Source organism: Periplaneta americana, chromosome 6 (genome assembly GCF_040183065.1).
Source record: "Periplaneta americana isolate PAMFEO1 chromosome 6, P.americana_PAMFEO1_priV1, whole genome shotgun sequence".
NCBI classification, from domain to species: Eukaryota; Metazoa; Arthropoda; class Insecta; order Blattodea; family Blattidae; genus Periplaneta; species Periplaneta americana.
Genome location: NC_091122.1, coordinates 138886353 through 138908864, shown reverse-complemented (window position 1 = coordinate 138908864; position 22512 = coordinate 138886353). Strand labels below are relative to the sequence as shown.

The 22512-nt window shown below is 35.9% G+C and overlaps 1 protein-coding gene across 1 annotated transcript in view; it reads right to left on the bottom strand.

Moving 5' to 3' along the window:
- Nucleotides 1-21213, bottom strand: part of Amnionless (amnion associated transmembrane protein) — a 38904-nt gene extending 17691 nt beyond the window's left edge. The window contains exons 1-3 of the mRNA XM_069829075.1: nt 21115-21213; nt 14762-15013; nt 5251-5456 (exon numbers count right to left, since the gene is read on the bottom strand). Coding sequence (XP_069685176.1) covers nt 5251-5456; nt 14762-15013; nt 21115-21157 — 501 coding nt within the window. The 5' untranslated portion in view covers nt 21158-21213. The remainder of the gene's footprint in view (nt 1-5250; nt 5457-14761; nt 15014-21114) is intronic.
- Between the last annotated feature and the right edge of the window lie 1299 nt (nt 21214-22512).

Below are 22512 nucleotides of genomic sequence, written 5' to 3'. Positions count from 1 at the left end.
TGTTTTTATAGTTTTCATCCCGTGTATCATATAAATCGGCCTACGGGTGACATCGTACAAGTTCGATAAGTTTCTGGCTGCAATTAGGCTATCAGCCATCTTTCCTCATTTTCAAATAAAAACAATATAATTCATCGCCACATGTGATATCTTTTTCTACAGTCAATCGTCATAAAGAGTATAAATGTCAAACATCTTTGATAAACGTGTCAAGAAAATTCGCTGAGCTACCGATTCCAGAGAGAAACTCGCGCGAGGTTTTTGTCTCGAACGAGAACCTCTTCCATTGTGCGGACGTCCATTTGAATCCATGTTATCAATTTTTTAGTTTTCTCGCAACATATTTCTCGCTGGCGAAAACTCTGCAAGTGTGTTACGGGCCTAAATGTCGGAATATTTACGCTACGCGTATTTTCACATTGGCTCCTTCAAAATGATTATACTTATACGGCTAGTATGTACACAGAGCTAGCCTTATGTTAAAGTGGAAACCGACCCAATTTATATACTAGGGACAAGACATCCATTGCCGTTGCAATAATTTAATTCTCAACAGTAATTAACTTATTGGTTTTATTTCTCACGTAATTTCTTGGAGATTATTCTTATTTTTGACACAGAGACATTTTAAAATTAAATAAAAAAAATCGGGGAAAAACAAGGAAATATGTTAATATGTGTATTTAAATATGCAAAATAATATATATATATATATATATATATATATATATATATATATATATATATATATATATATATATATACCCTGAAACTTATTATCGAAGCTATTTCTAAACCACTTGCCTTTATATCTAATTTGTGCATATCTCAAGGTGTATTTCCCTCAGCCCTAAAACATGCTGTGGTGATACCAATTCACAAGTCTGGTGACAAAAGTAATCTTAATAATTACAGACCCATTTCACTATTACCCAGTCTCTCTAAGGTATTTGAAAAATGTATAAAAACACGGTTAATAACATTTTTAGAAAAAAATAAACTATTAAATGATAATCAATTTGGTTTCAGAAAAAATTTGTGCACTGATGATGCTATTATGGCAGTTACCTCAAAAATAATTCAAGAATTAGATGTAGGAAATAAATGTCTAGGAATTTTTCTAGACTTACAAAAAGCTTTCGATACGGTCAATCACAGTATACTTCTGAATAAAATGGATAGATTAGGAATTAATGGAATTGTTTTAAAATTATTTAAATCTTACTTAAGTAACAGAACTCAAGCAACTAAAATAAATGATCACCTTAGTAAATCATGTAACATTGATATAGGTGTACCTCAGGGGACGATTTTAGGTCCTTTTTTTGTTTTTAATATATATCAACGATTTACTTAAAATTGACATTGAGAAATATTCTGGTACTCTGTATTCTTATGCTGATGATACTGTGGTTATATTTAGCGGTTCGAGTTGGAATGAAACTTATCAAAATTCTGACAGTGGTATTAATATTATTAAAGAATGGCTGGATGCTCACTTACTTTCTTTGAACGTTTCTAAAACAAAATTAATCCCATTTTCATTAACATCACATGGCCTTGAGCAACTAGAAATAAATAATAATATAAGTATAACTATACATGATTGTAACCTACCTACTTGCTCATGTAACGCTTTGAGTATATCCTCACAAGTTAAATATTTAGGCATTATTATTGACCAACATTTAAAATGGGACAAGCATATCTCCTTTCTGTGTAACAGATTGCGTAAAACAATCCACAAATTTTCCATTCTACACTCTTATTTACCTGTTTATGTTCTGCGTACTGTGTACTTAGCTCTGTTTCAATCAATAATTCAGTATGGTATTTTAGGTTGGGGAGGAATGGCAAAATCGACTCTCCGTCCAAAAAAGAATTATCAAAATTTGTCTATATAAACCTTTTGATTACCCAACAAAATTAATTTTTCAGGAATTTGGCGTATCAAATCTAGAACAAATTTATAAACAAAAATTGCTGATTTACTTCCATAAAAACCACAATAAATTTAAATATGATCCTCATGAATACCAGACGAGACAAAACTACAGTTTCTTTCTAAATACTCCCAAATGCCACACAACTGCTGGATTAAAACACAGCAGAAATTTTGGACCCAAAATATATAATACATTAATTAGAGCTTACCCTGAGCTAAGTACACTTAACACACATAGATTTAAGAAACAAATCAGATTAATTATTTAATTGTTTAAGCTAATTGAGTTAAAATTGTTACTCTAATATTCATGTACTTCTGTATTTTCTATTTGTATATAGACCCTGTTATTACATGCTGTATGTATTTTACCATTTATTAATGTGATTGTGCTCAATGAACTCTCGTAATTTTGTGATATATTTTGTATAACTGATCTGAACTGCGCCCGAGCACGAGCTTCTGCTCTTTCGGGCTGCAATGCCTAATGTAGCTCAAGTGTATAGTATTAATAAATATTATTATTATTATTATTATTATTATTATTATTATTATTATTATTATTATTATTATTATATATATATGCATTTAAAAAGGAAAACCCTTGAAATATACATTTGTGCAAAATAAAGTTGGCTTCATTCAAACGTAAAAACATGATCGGCAAAGATTTATTTTCACTTTTTCAATATACCAAATCGATAAAAACATGCAAGTGCATGAAGTTCCGTGGTCTAGTGATGATGACCTTTGAAAGGATATTATGATAAATTAACAAAGTTCTCTTGAGAATTGAATATCAGTTCAAATAAAAATAACTGGAAATATCTATTTACTTACAAATGGTTTTAAAGAACCCGTAGATTCATTGCTGCCCACACATAACCCCGCCATCAGTCCCTATCGCGAACAAGATTAATCCAGTCCTTAGCATCGTATTCCACCTCCCTCAAATTCATTTTAATATTATCCTCCAATCCACGTCTCGACCTCCCCAAAGATCTCTTTCCTCAGGTGATAATTTGGAAATACTAATATAAATTCCAAAAGCGAATTATAAAATTAGATAATCATTGAAATGTAGACAAATAGATAACTTTAATTAATATTTAATATAAATTTAATATCAATTGATAACAAAGATAGAACACTGTGTATCGTCAAAGTAGGGTATTTCGCATCACAATATTCTATAGCACACTCTTTACACTTATTGTATTCACAATATTTTAGCCCTAACAATTTTTGCCTCAATACTTGGCATAGTTTGTATACAATGATAACGTCGTTACATATAGAAGAATACACGTAGATGGTTCGAAGGTATTTTTTGAACTCAGCCTGAGATATGATGTTCAACATTTCTTCCTCTTATATACTAGACAGTTAACTTACGTTCTTGTGGTTTATGTAGATCTTTTCAAGTTCTAACAATTTTGTCTGAAGTGTCACAGTTTTAAATGTCAGTTCTTTATACAACAATGAATTCTCTGGACATAATAATTTGTCTGCTTTCGACAGGATTTCTTAATGGCTTCTCTTACCAAGATTGAAAGAAAGTAATTTCCTCTGAAACGTATAGATTCCGTTTCTTGTGAAGAATTGAGGCCGCTGTTCGTTTCAAATTCCTATCCGTGACAAATTACAATATGATTTCGTACATAATACGAGTATTAATTTCTTCCAAAATTTTACAAGAAAAGTGCCATTTTATTACATGCGGAACAATATTAAAACTGATAATTATACTTTTATTTACGTGTTCATTTATCTTATTTTTGCTTTTTTATGTATTTATTGTTTGCTTATGGGTTCCTAAAGAAATCAACAAATTTGAGCCAAAATGAATATATTCTGTTCATTAAATCCAGTAGAGATTATCTCTAAAAATAAAACAGTTGCGTAAAATTAATGACATTTGAAAGAAATTTCAATTTATTTTAACTATACAAATCTACATTATATGCTTAACAGCAAATTAAAATCCAAATAGGCTTAGTTTGTGTAAAGGAACGATGGTATTATTATTATTGTTATTATTATTATTATTATTATTATTATCATTATTATTATTATGCTTGGCCTAATTAGATCTATAACTTATTCTTTTTCTGCTCCTATGTGTTTATTAATTTTATACTATACATTGGTTAGATCCAAGCTTGAATATGCAACTGTTGTATGGAACTCCATTACTTCCACTGACTCGGCTAAATTGGAGAATATTCAAAGAAAATTTATTTCCTTGTGTTCTTATAGATTTTTACCAAATTCTGATTATAAATATGATATTAATTGCAAATATTTCAATTGCGGTAGTTTATTTACCAGACGTCAAGATCTTGATTATTTATTTTTTTGTAAAATCATTAAGGGAGATATTGATTGTGAATCATTCATAAGCAATATCAGTCTTCGTATTCCTGCTAAGGGTTTAAGATTTCATAAAATGTTTTATAATAGGAATTCTAACTCTCTCTCTCCGGTCTGCAGATGTATTAAATATGCTAATTTGCATGGATTGAACTTGGATCCATTTAATGTGTAGCATATACTTTTTTAGTTTTATGTCAGTTATTAATTTATGCTATTTGTTGAGATATGTATCATACTATTCTCGTCATTTGCATATCTTTACAATACTACTTATATGATTCCAGTCTTCATTTATATGATTTCATTAATTCATTTGTAATTCATTTTATTTAATTGCCATTAGTTTAATTATCTCACTGTACTAATTTTAATGATTATTTGTATGTATTATTTGTATTTTGGTATCTTTCATTTTGTCATTACTGTTTATTTTATTTGTCTGTAATTTTAATAATTATTTGTATGCACTTTTGTTATTCCTTGTACACTGTAAATCTCGTGCTAACTTTTATCTTGTGCTGAACTGTTATTGGCCCTAGGCTGTTGTACAGCACAATAAATATTAGTAAATAAATAAATTATTATTGTTGTTGTTATTATTATTATTATTATTATTATTATTATTATTATTACTAAAATTTATGATTTTTGTTACAACTTATTTCTTCATCCCTTATTTTAACCAAGTAATTACGCCTCGCCCCTTTGTTCTTTATTTTTTTTAGTATAGCTGTTTTACTAAGTAGTAATGGATATCGAGTAAAGTCGGATTACAGATGACGAGCCGCCTCTGTTAGTAGCGTAGCGCATATGGTTATGGGCCCACAGGCGATCCAAAATTCTAAATCCATAGCCTTCAGTGTCAACTTTCCCTCGGCCTTGGTGTTACTGTAATTGCATGTGCATGATGGATCAGGGTGTGGCGGTACCTGTCCCAACAGGGAGATTGTGCCCACGGTGACGACCACTTCCGGTAGACGCACCCGGAAGCTACTGCCCTCCGGGAAGAGGATGCGATCGTGCGTGCAGGGGATGCGCTCCAAGTGGGGTACGGCTCGGGATGCACGCCGCCCCTCCGTGAGCCAGTTGTCGGGGTCCAGCCAAGCTGCGGCCCAACTTCGTGTGAACACCACGTCTGCAACACCAGCAGACGGCTGTCAGACATCCTGCGTGATCCAAGGGTGCGGCCTTGGTACCCCTGCCCCCGATCCCAAGTCGTTTTACATTTTCAGCTTTCAGTACAATTTTAAAATTAGAATATGCGTTTGAATATTTATCTTCTCGTCTGTGGTTCAAGAGATAGCGTAACCGACCGCAAATCCATCGACTTCGTTCGATTCCTAACGGTACAGTGAAAATGTATCTTCCTCAAGTAAGAATTTTGCATTTATTGTGTCCCCTCTTGTGTGCGTCCTATGCTGTCATACTGTGCTGTACTGACCATACGACCAGAGAGTACAGCATCGATACTTATGAATGTGCAATATTGCATCGAAATTGCTACAATACGGAGAACGAGGCGGGATCGAAGCATCTAGTCTTTTAAAGGGACTATTATAGAGCATAACATTTTCATTTATTCGTCTGTAGGGGAGTAGTGGGTACAGTGAGACACAAAATATTAAGACATATGTATGCAAGTGATAATTCAAGTATTTTTAAAATCAAGTGCAATAGAAATAGACATTACAACATGGAGTATAATAATACATAAACAAAAATGTTAATAGATGAAGGACATAATATAAAATACGTGTTTGTCAAAAAAAATACAAATGTCTCACTGTTCCCATTCAGGAGGGTACTGTGAGACACCACAGTGTCTATTAACGGACATTGAAATGATTTACATTTATTTCAAAAGAAAACAAAAACGTGCTGTCTCTTTATTTTGACATGTTCTGTAGGCTTATTTAGAAACATTTTGATGTCTGACTTCGAAACCATTGAAACATCTGGAACATTTGGAAAAGTGAATTTTCCATGACATTTCAAACTTTTGCGAAAAAATGAAATGAATTTTTGATGACAACAAAGCTTATAATTATAAGAATTTAATGTAATTCTTTATTATTTTTTAACATTTTCTTAAATTTTGTGAATAATTTTTTTATTTATGAAACCATTAAAATGTAATGTAGCTATTATTTTAAGCTACAGTTCCTAAATTGGTTACTAGTATGTTCATTTTTAATGTTAGTTACTGGTAAATGTAATATAATTACACTTTGTTTTTGAAAATCATTGGTACATGGGAACAGTGAGACGTCTCAGTGCACCTTTCAATGGCATGTCTCATAGTTTACGCATAATTCAATTATAAATGACGCCATCACTTCAAAATTAAAACAAGAAAGACGAAACTTTGCCAAACATAATCTCAAATACCATAGTATTAGGTAACAAAACATTCCTATTTATATCTCATTCGTATATCCAATATAACCTTCATTAAACACAAACCAAAATTTTACTTCTAGAGTGAAAAATTACGAATTATTTTTTCACCACTCACCTTTATAACTAGAATCAAATCTAGTATGAAAATACTGTTACTTTACTCATGCAACATACAACTCCACTGTTACCAACATCTCAACATCAAAATTTATCACCTAATAAAAAATGTCTCACTGTTCTCCCTGTCTTACTGTACCCACTTCTCCCCTACTCGCAAGTCTTGAGGCTCCAGCTTTACTCTAGAAAACCCACGTTCCATTTATGGTAAGACATCAGTATAGTTACCGAATGGGCCAAAACATTACTAAAGTTACTCATAACAAATAAAGTTAGGCAACATTAAGATACTTAAGTTTAGTCATTTTCTAAAAGATTGGACGTAACTACAGTCTATCCAACGTAAGACCAGCTCTTAACATGAACAAATATGTATTACTCGGCACATTTGTGGTAATCCATCAGTATAGTTACCGAATGGACCAAAAAATTACTAAAGTTACCCATAACAGATAAAGTTAGGCAACATTGAGACACTCAAGTTTAGTCATTTTCTGAAAGATTGGACGCAACTACAGTACATCCAACGTAAGACCAGGTCTTGACATAAACAAATATGTATTACTCGTCGCATTTATGGTAAGCCATCAGTATAGTTACCGTATGGGCCAAATAATTACTAAAGTTACTCATAACAAATAAAGTTAGGCAACATTGAGACACTTAAGTTTAGTCATTTTCTAAAAGATTGGACTCAACTGCAGTCTATCCAACATAAGACCAGCTCTTAACATAAACAAATATGTATTACTCGGCGCATGTATTCGAATAACCATACTCCAATCTGTTGTTATGTTGTACTTGTGTTTGTTTACATTCCATGGTATTTGTACATCGCTTCACAACTAGAATATGGAACATGCCAAAAAAATCTTAATAGTACTACAAAGTCTTAATTATAGTCACAATCTAGTTGAAATATATACAGAAGAGTTTTACAATATACTAGTACAACACAAGGAGTTAATATTGATACTTAATACAAGTCAGAAATATTCATGCCGTGTTGAATGTCATAAATTCGCCTACCGAATAGAAGGCATAAGAAATTAGGTACTTTTTAAATTCAACCCTAAATAATCTTACGTTTCGAGTTTCATTTTTATATCCTTAGGAAGGCGATTAAAAATTTGCAATGCCATATAACGCACTTTTTTTTTGACAGTACGATAGACTTGCCGATGGAGTAGGAAAGTTATTTTTGACGAGTATTTATGCTATGAATTGTTGAATTAGTTAAAAAAAGTTTTCACGATTACATACGAGAAAATTTATTAATGAAAAAATATACTGATAAGCCATGGGCATTATTAATTTGTAGTTTTTTTTTAAATGTTCCTACACGATTCCCTAGATTTGACACCTACTATTATTCTAATTACTCTTTCTTGGAGTAGGAATATACTGTTACTCTCTGTAGAATTTCCCCAGAATATTATTATAAAACTCATTACCGAGTGTAAGTATGTAAAGTATATTGTTTTTAAGATACCATCATTTCCCATAACTATGGTCCATTCAAATTTTGTACTCCATAACGTCGTACCTCGTTTGTCTATATTTTTGGTGTGCTATAGTTTGAAGTCAAGTCACTGCAGCTATGTATAAACGGTCTATGTTACTTCTACAATGTTATTTGAATAGTTGTATCGTGGACCATAGTTGTGTTCCAGGACCATAGTTATGGGAAATGACAGTATTTGTATTTACTATCTCTTGCATAGATCTAATAGCAAAACGTGCTGAATTTAGTTTGGTGTTAATTTCTTTAATATGATTTTTCCCATATAACATATAATTGGTTTGTAAGCTAAGAAATTTGGTTGTTGTTGTTGTCTCTATTAGGTACCTGTTGTTAATTATTGCGCTTGAAAATTGCGAAGTTGAATTTGGATAGGATTTAAATTTGATTATGTTAGTTTTGTTACAATTTAATAGGTCTACTAATTTATTGACTGAGAACCAATCACATGCTCATTATGTATTAATAATGATTGTTGCTACATCATTACTACTTGAATAACCAGGTTACTTAAAGTCCAATAAAATTGTTGTCTACGCAGAAACCAACTCTTAAATGTTCGAAGTTAAACTTGGAAAGCATTGTTCGAGTACCATGTGGCTCAACGCGTCATTAAATATGCGCATTTGCCAGAGTTTCGGCAGATCGCATGGTAGGAAGTGTTTTTTTTTAATATCTTCTTAAGTGGCATTATTTTGAGGCCGTAATTTTGAGTAGGAGAATTTTTTATAATTCTAACTCCAGCCAGGATTTCTTTCGACACCGATTTCAAAGTCCTACTTGGGACACTTCGGATACCGCTAGTTACAGTGTGGTTAACTTTAGTCACTCAACTTCAGAATGCATGTCACTAGTTGTTCCAGTTTAAAAGTTTATCAAATTCGAAAAATTCGCCGTAAAATATTGTTGGTTTGAAAATTTTGAGAAACCTCGACTTTCGTTATCATTTCGTGACCGCGGCTTTCTCACAAAAGGGGTTGAAGAACCGCAGTGGTACCGTAACTTATTCCACAGGGGCTTCTTGATCTCGCCGTGCAGTCTGACCAAATGTCTGGAATAAAATAACGGTACACCAAATGGTGTTCTAAAATAGTCGCTTGCCGTATTTTAGGAAATCACAACTGAACGCTTTCGGCCACACCTGATGTGTATCGTGCACCGAACCAATCACCAAACACACAACCCCGAGGGCTATCTCTCCTCGTCTCCACTTGCCCATAAAATCATCGACCACGGATCTATTGGCTTCGTAGGTTGACCAGGATTAAAATATAAAATGGTTCAGACACGCAACGCCTGGCAGAGATTTCTGCCTACACATGATACTCTTTTCGTGTTTATTCAATGATAATTTTGTAAATCCTTACAACATACTTGTACAGTTTAGATACCGCTACAGGATAAGTATTTAAACACTGTCCACAATACTGACGATGGACAGTTGACTAAACTATAAGCCTAAAGTTCTCGAGTTTATACTCCAAAGATATAGGTCCGAGTCATCCTCGACGGTCTAGCGATTATCGTGTTGACCATTGGATCCGAGAATCGCTGGTTCAAACCCGGCAGAGAAAGACGGATTTAAAAGGGCATAAAATATTTGACATTTTTTTTTCCTTCGGGAGGGAATTGAATTGAATTTACGGGAGGGGGCATTATGTCCCAGCTCTGCGACTTGTTAAGGTCTATTGCACTAACCCTTAAGCTAGGCGCATTCCCAAACCCACACCGGCTGACAACACTAAGGTTCGCTTCGTACCCAGGTGTCGAGCAGGCAACCCTCCCTCGTGAAAAATCCCAGACCTGACCGGGACTCGAACTCGGGCCTCTTGCGTGACAAGTCAGAGGTCTGACCACTCAATCACCGTAGTGATTCCTTCGGGAGGGAAGTAAAGAAGTGATTTCATTGTCGTAGATTTAGCGCATGTATTGGAACCCTCTCTCTGGTAGAAGGCTCCGGGCAAAATTTATCGACCATTTCTTGTCCACATTGAATTTCGACGATTAATGACCTCTAAAGTCAAGTAAAGTACTACTACTACTACTACTACTACTACTACTACTACTACTACTACTACTACTACTACTACTACTACTACTGCTGGATACCGATTCGAATTTCGGCAAGACCAAGCGAAATGTTTGTGAAATATTAAGACGGATTTGAAACAGAATTTCTCGAAACGTTTCTGTTTCCTCTACCATTATTAAGCCATTTTCTTTCTGTTAGATTAAAATCACATATTCTAACGAAATAGATCAAAGGCGTCTGAAGTAGGATTCTCGGTTACACCATGCTTCACGATTACATTCCCTTCGCGTGCGACCAAGCCGCTTATTTGAACGTACACAACCGAGGTCTGTCTGTCTATAGCTACAGTGAAATTTTGAAAAATTTGAAAGTCGAATTACAGAGAATCGATTTGCAGATTTGAGACTTTTAGAAAACCATATCTCTGTGTACCTGATCCATTCTCCGTAGACGTCAGAAAAGCAAGAATAGATATTCTTGAGGAACTCATTGAATTACAAGAAGACATTTCAATGAAACAACGGTATAAAAAACTGTAACCTCTCTGAACCTTACAAAGTATTGTGTGGTGCAAAATATGGAAAAATTAGAAATTTTGTCTGCTCCATGGAAGCTATTTTTGGTACAACCAATGTATGTGAGCAACTGTTCTCACAAATGAAAATTTTAAAATCCAAATGTAGAACCCGTCTGTCAGACAGACACTTGTGTGACCAGCTGCGATTGGCTGTATGTGATGCATGTGATATGACCCCAGACTTCATTCCATAGTAATGCAAACAATACATGAGGAAGAGGAACCTTAAAATATGTGCAATGATGAGTCAAGAAGCTAGTTGCATTTGACGAGGAACTTCTGTGTTAAATAAATATTTATAAGGCCCGATTTCCTCAACCTTTGTTAAAATGCACCTAACATAGCGTTAATTAACTGTAAGTTGAAAGTATAAATTGCTGTTAAATATATTGCGTTTCTTCAACTTTATATTTCATATTTTAACATTCTGTTTGTTAAATCTTTGTTAGGACCAGAGATTCTAGAGTTTAACCATAATTTATAAGCAAGTATAAGCTCAATTCTGTTTTCTAAACTCTGACAGTTGCGATTCTCACTTGTTTTCGTTGTATGTTTCAGAGAGGGTAGAAGTCTTTCTATTCTCTCAGATTTAATTCTTGCTGCTTTCCGTCGTCTGTATCACAGTCATATGGAGCGGCGTATTGGTATTGCTGTTATGAAATGGAAAACACTGGAACGAAAAATATCGTGGGATCAATTTCTCTTCGTTCGAGAGAATCCTCCTGCTGGAGATAATTTCGGAGTATAAACCATTTAATGAGAATAAACAAACAAACGTATCTACGTTGAAAGCGAAAAGTGAAGCTTGGCAGAAAATAGCCTATACCTTTGTATGAACTTCTCTTCTGTCAAATCACTGAAATCATCCGCTCTGTTTATGTGAATATTAATACATGGGAAGTGAAAGGACTTCTTTTTGGCGCTAGGGGAACTTCATTTAAGTTAACCAAAACCATTGTCCTTTCTCTTAAATTTTCTAATGAGAACATTAACAAAATTTGTCTAATGGTATTGAGAGATTCATTATCCATTTTAAACAATCACTTGTATAATAATACTATGTAATTTTTTTTCCACTGCATTTCATTACTCTTCAATGTATTTTCATCTCATGTTTCTCCGAAATCAAATTGTACTTTATTTTTAAATTGATCATTGTTCCGTAATCTCTCCACAATCATATTGTATTTTTCATTTAACCTCTGCTTTGTATTCTGGATCCTAGTGGTCATCGGCCAGATGTTCCAAATTGTGGAATTTATTGTTGGATATCATTTTCTAAATAATCAAGATATGAAAGTTCAGCATCTAATGCACCAGCCATATTGAATACTTCTATGATAACAGAGAGTTAAATGATTTAACTCCGTGAAATTGGGCAGTTAAATTAACATGGGTTTTAACAGCCTGTTAGTACTGAAAGAAGTTGAAGAAATGCTTCAACTGTTAAGTTTACAGTTAAAATGGAATAACACACTGTTATAATTTGACAAAAGTTGAAGAAACCGGGCTTTAATGTATAGTACAGTACATTAGCAGAGACATTGAAATTTGTGAAACATAAAGTAGTATGTGTTACTTGCAAATGTTTCTCTCTAAACTACTATAATTCTAAAAAATAATAATGTAGTTTTGTGAATAAATAAATTAATTTTGAACAGTCATATGTGTCCACTTCAAACTAGTGGTACACCTCTTGCTGTCTGTGTCACGCTCGAACGTTATATCTGCGGGATGCATTTCCAGTAGGACTCTGGGCTGATGGCAGTTTTGGCCGCCCTTTAAATAGATTAACTAGAAGGTAATAGGTGTTTTATTACGTGTTATATTGCTACTGCCAAGATATATTCAACGGATAAAGCGTAAAGCATTAATATTACGTATAAGATAAATAGAGATAACCAGCCATACCTCTGTTTTGTATATAACTATCACTACAGTAAAACCTCGTTAATCTGGACTAATTGGGAGATCAGATGACCGGTTTAACGAAAGTCCGGATTAACTGAAATAACCTAAATGACACTCGGGAGGAAATTAAACGCAGAATAAATATGGGATATGCGTGTTACTATTCGGTTGAGAAGCTTTTATCATCTAGTCTGCTGTCAAAAAATCTGAAAGTTAGAATTTATAAAACAGTTATATTACCGGTTGTTCTGTATGGTTGTGAAACTTGGACTCTCACTTTGAGAGAGGAACATAGGTTAAGGGTGTTTGAGAATAAGGTGCTTAGGAAAATATTTGGAGCTAAGCGGGATGAACTTACAGGAGAATGGAGAAAGTTACAGAACACAGAATTGCACGCATTGTATTCTTCACCTGACATAATTAGGAACATTAAATCCAGACGTTTGAGATGGGCAGGGCATGTAGCACGTATGGGCGAATCCAGAAATGCATATTGGGAGACCGGAGGGAAAAAGACCTTTAGGGAGGCCGAGACGTAGATGGGAGGATAATATTAAAATGGATTTGAGGGAGGTGGGATATGATGATAGAGACTGGATTAATCTTGCACAGGATAGGGACAGATGGCGGGGTTATGTGAGGGCGGCAATGAACCTTCGGGTTCCTTGAAAGCCATTTGTAAATAAGTAAGTAAGTAACCTAAAAGAACAGTATAAAGTTCATTAAAAATCTGTTTATAGCAACAAAACATGTTTATTAAAGGGCATAGTTCTAAAAATACACTATACAGTACAATAAAATGTAAAGCAATACATATAATGCAGTACATAAGTGATGATTTTAATTAATTACTTTAATGCTGCAAATTTGATGGATTTTCTTAATATTGTAATTCCATAGTTCTAATGTATAAAAGTAAATCTTAAAACAAGGTTATTTAATTTTTCCAAACTCATAGTTTTTTTGCCTGTCCGGATTAAGCGAAGTCCAACTTATCGGGGTCCGAATTAACGAGGTTTTACTGTACTATATCTGTTGGGAATCGCACCTCACTTCTTTCAGTAAGAGACTTGGGCTTTTATACCACGAAAAAAATTAGGACCTACTATATTCGTTATAGCTCCTTCGAAATTTCAAAACGCAGTGGTTCTAAAAATAATCTTTGAAATGTAAATTGCATAGTTTAGATCTATATACTTGTTCATTATATAAATTACTTTCATTATGTAAAATAGCTGATATCAAGGAAATTGTAAGTAAATGTTTGGATATATGGGAATAAATGTAAATCTTCCATCTAGAAATCAATTCTGGATCTAATGAATTAGTATGCACGAGAGCTAATTGCCTTATGAAATTAAAGACTGAAATGAATCATACTGTATATTATCAGTAAATCTGTCAGAGCTGAATGTAGAATCCGTTCAAAGGAAACTGTAGTCCTCTTATAACAGTATTTAAAAATTGTACTTTTTCATTACTTGACATGCGTCACTTTGTTTAATGTAAGAAAAAACAGCAGAAGATTTTGAGTAAATCGTACTTTTGTGTTATTCATTTGTAATGCAGAATTTTTTAAACAAAACTGATTGTAATAACAAGCTACCATTTCAATATGGAGCGACTGGTAGATACTGAACATGAATAAAATATGTCCATTAACTTACGATAAATTGAACACAGAGAAGATACGTCAAAAACCCTTTTTTTCGGTATAGACTTGCTGAAAACGCTTATTTTCGTGAAAATCTTAAAATAGATTTTTTGCAGAACCATATTATTTTCTATTACTAAGCATAATACTAAAGTAAAATATTATATTTCCTTACATGCAGATCGATACGGAATTGTCTGTTTTTAGCTGCAATTTGAAAGTCTCACCTTCACTTTCCGGACGGGATTTCCCTGTCACAACTAGACTTCCTGTAAATGGTAGCAAGATCTCGCCATTCGATGGCAGCACCAGCTCTCTCACAGTCGTGGCTCCATCTCGAAGTTGCACTGCAGACTCCATTTCGCTCGGGAATATGACGCGATCGTTGTAACTGGGCACTCGTCCGAGGTCCCAGTTGGACGGGTTATCGTAGTTCGTGTTCGGTATCCATGTCTTTGTGACGCTTTCCACTCCGTGCACTTAAAGCAATGAAACAACAGATGTATTAGTACTTCTGGATGTTCTCCACAGAGCCACATTATAATTTTTACAAACGACTGTTAAATTTGAGATTTTAAATATAGGATCTATACTTGCTTTTTTGAAAGATGAGACCGAGCCCCTACCACGCCGTAGCGGAGAAGCGAGAAATATGTTCCCAAATTGAAACAGCGGAAAGCTGCCATTTGTTTGGAAGAAAACGCGCGGGATTTCGAAACCACTATTTGGATATGTGTTGTATTGCGTATCCGAAAGCTAAATGTTTTTGTTCACAGGAAGAATACTTTCTTTCCCATATACCTTTAATAACGTGTTTCTGGTGTCAGCAGAATTGCTGGGTTTTCTGCGAGGGAAATCGGGATATCAGAAGCTAACTTAAGACATTAAACTTATCATCACTTTATCATAAGATTTATAAGTAGGCCTAGTTGTTTTCTTAAAAGTAGTGTTCGCATGCTTTTAATGTAGGGCTAATATTCGCCTCCTTGATAACACTAAAATACAAAGGACACACAGTACAGTGAATATTATAGGCTAATCGTTTTTTTAATTTAACCAAGAATATGTTTTAACCATTCGCTACTAAATTAACTTTACAACTTATCTTTTTCGAAACCGGTACTGCAACAGTACATCTGACGATGAATCCACGTTTAAAAGTAGTTCACTAAACTATAAAACGCAGCAATTGTATGTGTCTGTTATTGGTGTTAAATACGATATCAAAACGCTATCTTTTTTGCCACTAAACGCACCTAAAATACACATTACGAGAGCAGCAACTAGGTACCGAAACGAATTAATAAAAAATGCGGTAAAACTAGGGGAACTATTATCTTGTGAGTAGAGTCGCCTTACGACAATCAGTTGGGTTACCGCATAGACTTGCTAAATTTCCGCGGGTTACCTCTATGTTCACAATGTTACAATTCGAGTCAAAATATAAATAAAAATATGGGATAATAGGAAATACAGACTAATTTGTTTGTTACGTTCTAGGCTAATATAACTCAAATTAGGATTTTTATAATCCCGACTCGCTTTATCGGGATCCAACCAGGAAATTGGGAAATCCCGCAAGAAATTGGGATACCGTCAACTCTGGCTGTCAGACTTGCATCATTTCCATAGGAACTCTGAATGTGAATATTCATAACCAGGGTCAATAAAAGAATTAGAGTGCTATTCATAGACATTTCGCTAGCCCGCGCTATGAGCGTGCTAAACAGGATTCATATCATATCATATCGCTGACACTGGTTTATGAACACGAAAAACGTTAGTTAGCTGATCATCCACTGAAAGCCCGTGCTAAGAATGTCTATGAATACGGTCCTTATTGTCTACTTTTTAATTTAATCTGTAGGTTAAACTGCTGTATAAAATCAAAAAAACATTATTATTATTATTATTATTATTATTATTATTATTATTATTATTATTATTATTATTATTATTGTTAGTAGTAGTAGTAGTAGTAGTAGCAGTAGCAATAGGTAGCATAGTCGTAGTAGTAGTAGCAGCAGTAGGTAGCCTAGTCGTAGTAGCAGTAACAGCAGTAGTAGGAGGTAGCCTAGTCGTAGTAGCAGTAGCAGCAGTAGTAGGAGGTAGCCTAGTCGTAGTAGCAATAGCAGCAGTAGTATGAGGTAGCCTAGTCGTAGTAGCAGTAGCAGCAATAGTAGGAGGTAGCCTAGTGGTAGCAGCAGTAGGTAGCCTAGTCGTAGTAGCAGTAACAGCAGTAGTAGGAGGTAGCCTAGTCGTAGTAGCAGTAGCAGCAATAGTAGGAGGTAGCCTAGTGGTAGCAGCAGTAGGTAGCCTAGTCGTAGTAGCAGTAACAGCAGTAGTAGGAGGTAGCCTAGCCGTAGTAGCAGTAGCAGCAGTAGTATGAGGTAGCCTAGTCGTAGTAGCAGTAGCAGCTGTAGTAAGAGGTAGCCTAGTCGTAGTAGCAGTAGCAGTAGCAGCTGTAGTAAGAGATAGCCTAGTCGTAGTAGCAGTAGCAGCAGTAGGTAGCCTAGTCGTAGTAGCAGTAGCAGCAGTAGGTAGCCTAGTCGTAGTAGCAGTAGCAGCCTAGTCGTAGTAGCAGTAGCAGCAGTAGGTAGCCTAGTCGTAGTAGCAGTAGCAGCAGTAGGTAGCCTAGTCGTAGTAGCAGTAGCAGCAGTAGGTAGCCTAGTCGTAGTAGCAGTAGCAGCCTAGTCGTAGTAGCAGCAGTAGGTAGCCTACTCGTAGTAGCAGTAGCTAGCCTCGTAGCAGTAGCAGCAGTAGGTAGCCTACTCGTAGTAGCAGTAGCAGCAGTAGGTAGCCTAGTCGTAGTAGCAGTAGCAGCAGTAGGTAGCCTAGTCGTAGTAGCAGTAGCAGCCTAGTCGTAGTAGCAGTAGCAGCCTAGTCGTAGTAGCAGTAGCAGCAGTAGGTAGCCTAGTCGTAGTAGCAGTAGCAGCAGTAGGTAGCCTAGTCGTAGTAGCAGTAGCAGCCTAGTCGTAGTAGCAGTAGCAGCAGTAGGTAGCCTACTCGTAGTAGCAGTAGCTAGCCTCGTAGCAGTAGCAGCAGTAGGTAGCCTACTCGTAGTAGCAGTAGCAGCAGTAGGTAGCCTAGTCGTAGTAGCAGTAGCAGCAGTAGGTAGCCTAGTCGTAGTAGCAGTAGCAGCCTAGTCGTAGTAGCAGTAGCAGCAGTAGGTAGCCTAGTCGTAGTAGCAGTAGCAGCAGTAGGTAGCCTAGTCGTAGTAGCAGTAGCAGCCTAGTCGTAGTAGCAGTAGCAGCAGTAGGTAGCCTACTCGTAGTAGCAGTAGCTAGCCTCGTAGCAGTAGCAGCAGTAGGTAGCCTACTCGTAGTAGCAGTAGCTAGCCTCGTAGTAGCAGTAGGTAGCCTACTCGTAGTAGCAGTAGATAGCCTACTCGTAGTAGCAGTAGGTAGCCTACTCGTAGTAGCAGTAGCTAGCCTCGTAGTAGTAGCAGTAGATAGCCTACTCGTAGTAGCAGTAGGTAGCCTACTCGTAGCAGCAGTAGCTAGCCTCGTAGTAGTAGCAGTAGATAGCCTACTCGTAGTAGCAGTAGGTAGCCTACTCGTAGTAGCAGTAGATAGCCTACTCGTAGTAGCAGTAGATAGCCTACTCGTAGTAGCAGTAGATAGCCTACTCGTAGTAGCAGTAGGTAGCCTACTCGTAGTAGCAGTAGGTAGCCTACTCGTAGTAGCAGTAGATAGCCTACTCGTAGTAGCAGTAGATAGCCTACTCGTAGTAGCAGTAGATAGCCTACTCGTAGTAGCAGTAGGTAGCCTACTCGTAGTAGCAGTAGGTAGCCTCGTAGTAGTAGCAGTAGATAGCCTACTCGTAGTAGCAGTAGGTAGCCTACTCGTAGTAGCAGTAGATAGCCTACTCGTAGTAGCAGTAGATAGCCTACTCGTAGTAGCAGTAGATAGCCTACTCGTAGTAGCAGTAGGTAGCCTACTCGTAGTAGCAGTAGATAGCCTACTCGTAGTAGCAGTAGATAGCCTACTCGTAGTAGCAGTAGATAGGCTACTCGTAGTAGCAGTAGGTAGCCTACTCGTAGTAGCAGTAGATAGCCTACTCGTAGTAGCAGTAGGTAGCCTACTCGTAGTAGCAGTAGATAGCCTACTCGTAGTAGCAGTAGATAGCCTACTCGTAGTAGCAGTAGATAGCCTCGTCGTAGTAGCAGTATGTAGCCTACTCGTAGTAGCAGTAGGTAGCCTCGTCGTAGTAGCAGTAGGTAGCCTACTCGTAGTAGCAATAGGTAGCCTATTCGTAGTAGTAGGAGTAGTAGTATAAGAAACTGTGTCATTAATCCGCAATTAAGACAAGAGTTACTTTCAATCAGTCATATTAAAGAATTAACTTTTTATAATATATAATTTATACAGTTTTTGTAGTTTTAAATTCGGCGAATAATTATTCATGTACGGACTGAAACGACAACTGTTTGAAGAAAATGGAGGATATATTGTGGATGAAGGACAGTAACAATGTATATGGTAATAACGTAGTTTGAAAGGTAACAACTATCTTCGAAATGAGTTGGACACACTGAATGATTCATTATAGGGTAGAAATTCTCTCTGCGGATTGCACAGGTCTATCCATTTTCGGTTAAGGGAATCTTTACTCAGAGGAAACCTGAGGCATAAACAGTCGTATAAGAACAATAGTTCGTCTTCTGTAATATAACACGGAGCAAAAATCGTCATAGAAATTAAAGATTAACTAATCAGTGAAATGTAACATTTCTTCCTTCTTTATCTTTACATCCACTGTGCATTGTTGCAATTAAAAGCAGCACATGAACGAACCATACTTATTCAGCTCAACCAAACAAATGGCCGCCCGTCGGCTGTTCAATTTGGGAGCATAACACTAGCGCCAGTGAGCGGTCTAGCGGTTATTTAGTAAGTCTATGGATGGGACATGACAGTTAAGCGGCCGAGCTTGGAACTACAGTGCCATGTTGCCAATATGGACTATCACGCTGCCAGCTGATGGAAGCTAGCAATGGACGTTAAGATGGCTGACGTTAAAACATTCATTGACAATTGACGCGAAGGTAAGAAAACAATACAAAAATCGGCAGAGAATCAAAGACGAAACGTGTCAATGCTAACATTGTGTACTTAATAAATTTCGCCAAGAGAGGTATTAAGCACTCGCCACATGGCAACTGAAAGTTTGGCAACTCAACCATTGTTACCATAGCAACAGGCCTACCACGCTATGTGACATTCAGATGTTTTTCCGATCGCAACGCTCCTGTCATGTCCCATCTTTCAAAAAAACAAGTATAGCAATGGCGAGCATTCGGATGAAGCTACTAAGGCTCTGCTTCACAATAATTGTTGCTAAACACAAAAATTAAATACTTCAAAATTTGCGTTTTCACATTGCTATTGAAGCTCGATTCAGCTGAGTGTCCTAGCGGACATTCCATGAATGGGAAAGGGATGAGAGATGCCGAGAAAGAGGAGGAAAAATAATGGTGTAAGCTTCTCTTTCCTCCAAAATCAGACTGAACTAGAAATTAAAACTGAGGTGATGTGTTCAGTTAAGGCAGGGGTTCCCAACAGGTGTGTCGAGAAGCCTAATGGAGTGTGTCGCGAAATTTTGGAATTGAAAATTAAATTTTATGCCATCCAGAAAGTCTTTTCTGCAATAGCACGTTACAATGCAATTTCTCTCTATGTATAGCTGCTTATTATTACTTTACTTAATATATAGAGTGATCCTTTTGGGTATGGATAAAATAAAAACACCGTAAAACATTTACTAGGCCTACTGAAGTTTATTTGTTGAAACTTTGCGCATACAACACTGAAAGATGGGAGATTTCTCAGAGCCCAACACGACCCCCGTTGCGCACCCTGCACAACTCATAACGATGATGCAATTCAGCCCATGTCCGTTGTAACATAAGAGGGATGATTTGTTGAAAAGCTTGAGTAATTTTTACTCTCAGATCATCAATGTTCCTCATCAATGTTCCTGGGTTTCTGTGAATAGACAGTGTCTTTAACAAAACCTCACACGAAGAAGTCAGGAGGGGTTAGATCTGGGGAGTTTGGGGACCAAGCAAAGAGATAGTAGCTTCTCATATACTGGTTTTCGCCTGCGACCTCCTGCATTTTTTTTTTAACACAGAACCTGTTTCTACAAATGTTTGATACCACAACATTATGGAACCGTATTTAGGTACATTACGCACAACACATTGACGTCAAAATTCCCTTTGAACTCTTTTAACACTTTCAAATTTAGCATACCAAAGAACACATTGTGCCCGCTGTTGATTTGTAATAGCCATTTTAATCATCTACGATTTTCATTTGTCCTTTCACATTATGCATTGTTGATTGTCATATATGAAAACGCCCATCTTTTAATCATAATATAACCAGCAAGAAATTTTTCGTACTATCATAATAGTTTTATAATAATACATTAATATTATCCATACCCAAACGGATCAGACTGTATCTGATATTAAAATTATGAAATTTGCTGTCATTAGCGAAAAAAAGCCCTTGTTAGAAAATTAGAATGCCACCAATGAGTATTAATGACAAAGTGTCTTAGTGTTACTTACGGATAATAATACAGATCACTAGAGCTTCACGTATGACGTTCATCTCGAAGTCACAAATGAATCTATAGACATTTTAGCATCTGGTAACATACACGATGGGTGGGAGGTGCCGTGCACAGATACCGTCTGATAAAGCAACATATCTGTACTTTCGTGTTATAGTGGGCTATGTAACTATTCATGGATTTCGGCTTTACCTTATAATTTGAATGACTGAAACACCAACCGTTTATGTACTTCATTTCTACTTCACATTTTCTGCTTTATTGTAAAGTCGTCGTCTCAACATCTTGACTCTTAATCTCTATGTAATTAATCAGTAGGAGCAAGTAGAAAAGTCGTAATCTGGAATGTACACGAGAACGCATCCTTGCAAGGGTTTCAGGGACTCGTAGTAACATCTACATTATGTGAGCTCCTACCTTGAGGGTCATAATACAGTATATAACAGTCTTGTTCGTACAGCTCTTATTTTTGTGATAATGTACGTTTTAACTGTCAAGTAAGATAAAAAAAATTGTTTTCTTCTTCACGTATATAATTGTGTGCAGTTTATTCATAATATTCGCTATTAGATTTAATTATAAACATTAAAACATCTGTTGTTATTTTAAAAAGAAATCTTCTTTATTCGTTGTGTTCGATATACAACTTTTCTGTTCGTACGCTTACAAGTCTTGCCCTATCTCACCGTTTCAAAATTCGCTGACCGGTTCGTGCTTGCTACTGCTGAGTGGTGGCTTCCCTTGTTTACATTTTTACCTTGCAAGCATGATAATACTGTACGAGATGGCGAAGCGAAAGCAGCTTTCAGAAGATCTGAAGAAATATATTGTTCAACTTGTCTTTAAAGGCAAATCTTTAAGGGAAATAAGTAAAATTGTTGGACATACACATTCAACAGTTCAGCATATTGTAAAGATATTTAAGGCTGGTTCACAATAAACCGGGAACGGAAACAACAACGAGAAAGAGAACAGAAATAGTGTTAAAATAAATGCATTTAAATGTGAGCATTCACAACAGTTAATTGTGAATGCTCACATTTAAATACATTTATTTTAACAATATTTCTGTTCTCCTTCTCGTTGTTGTTTCCGTTCCCGGTTTATTGTGAACCAGCCTTTAATTATGAAGGATCTTGGAAGAATTTTAGGCGAAAACCAAAAGAGAGAAAATTAAATGAAAGGGACGAAAGATACATTGTACAACAAATTCGTCGTTACCCTAGGTTAAGTGTTGAAAAATTGCGTTCACAAGTACAAAATACTATAGGAAAAGAAATATCTAATCAGACCATTCGTCGTGTACTGTGAAATCACGGATATCATGGCAGAGCTCCACCTAAGAAACCTTTTATTAGTGATGTATCAAATATGAATGAGGTCTCGCCCACCT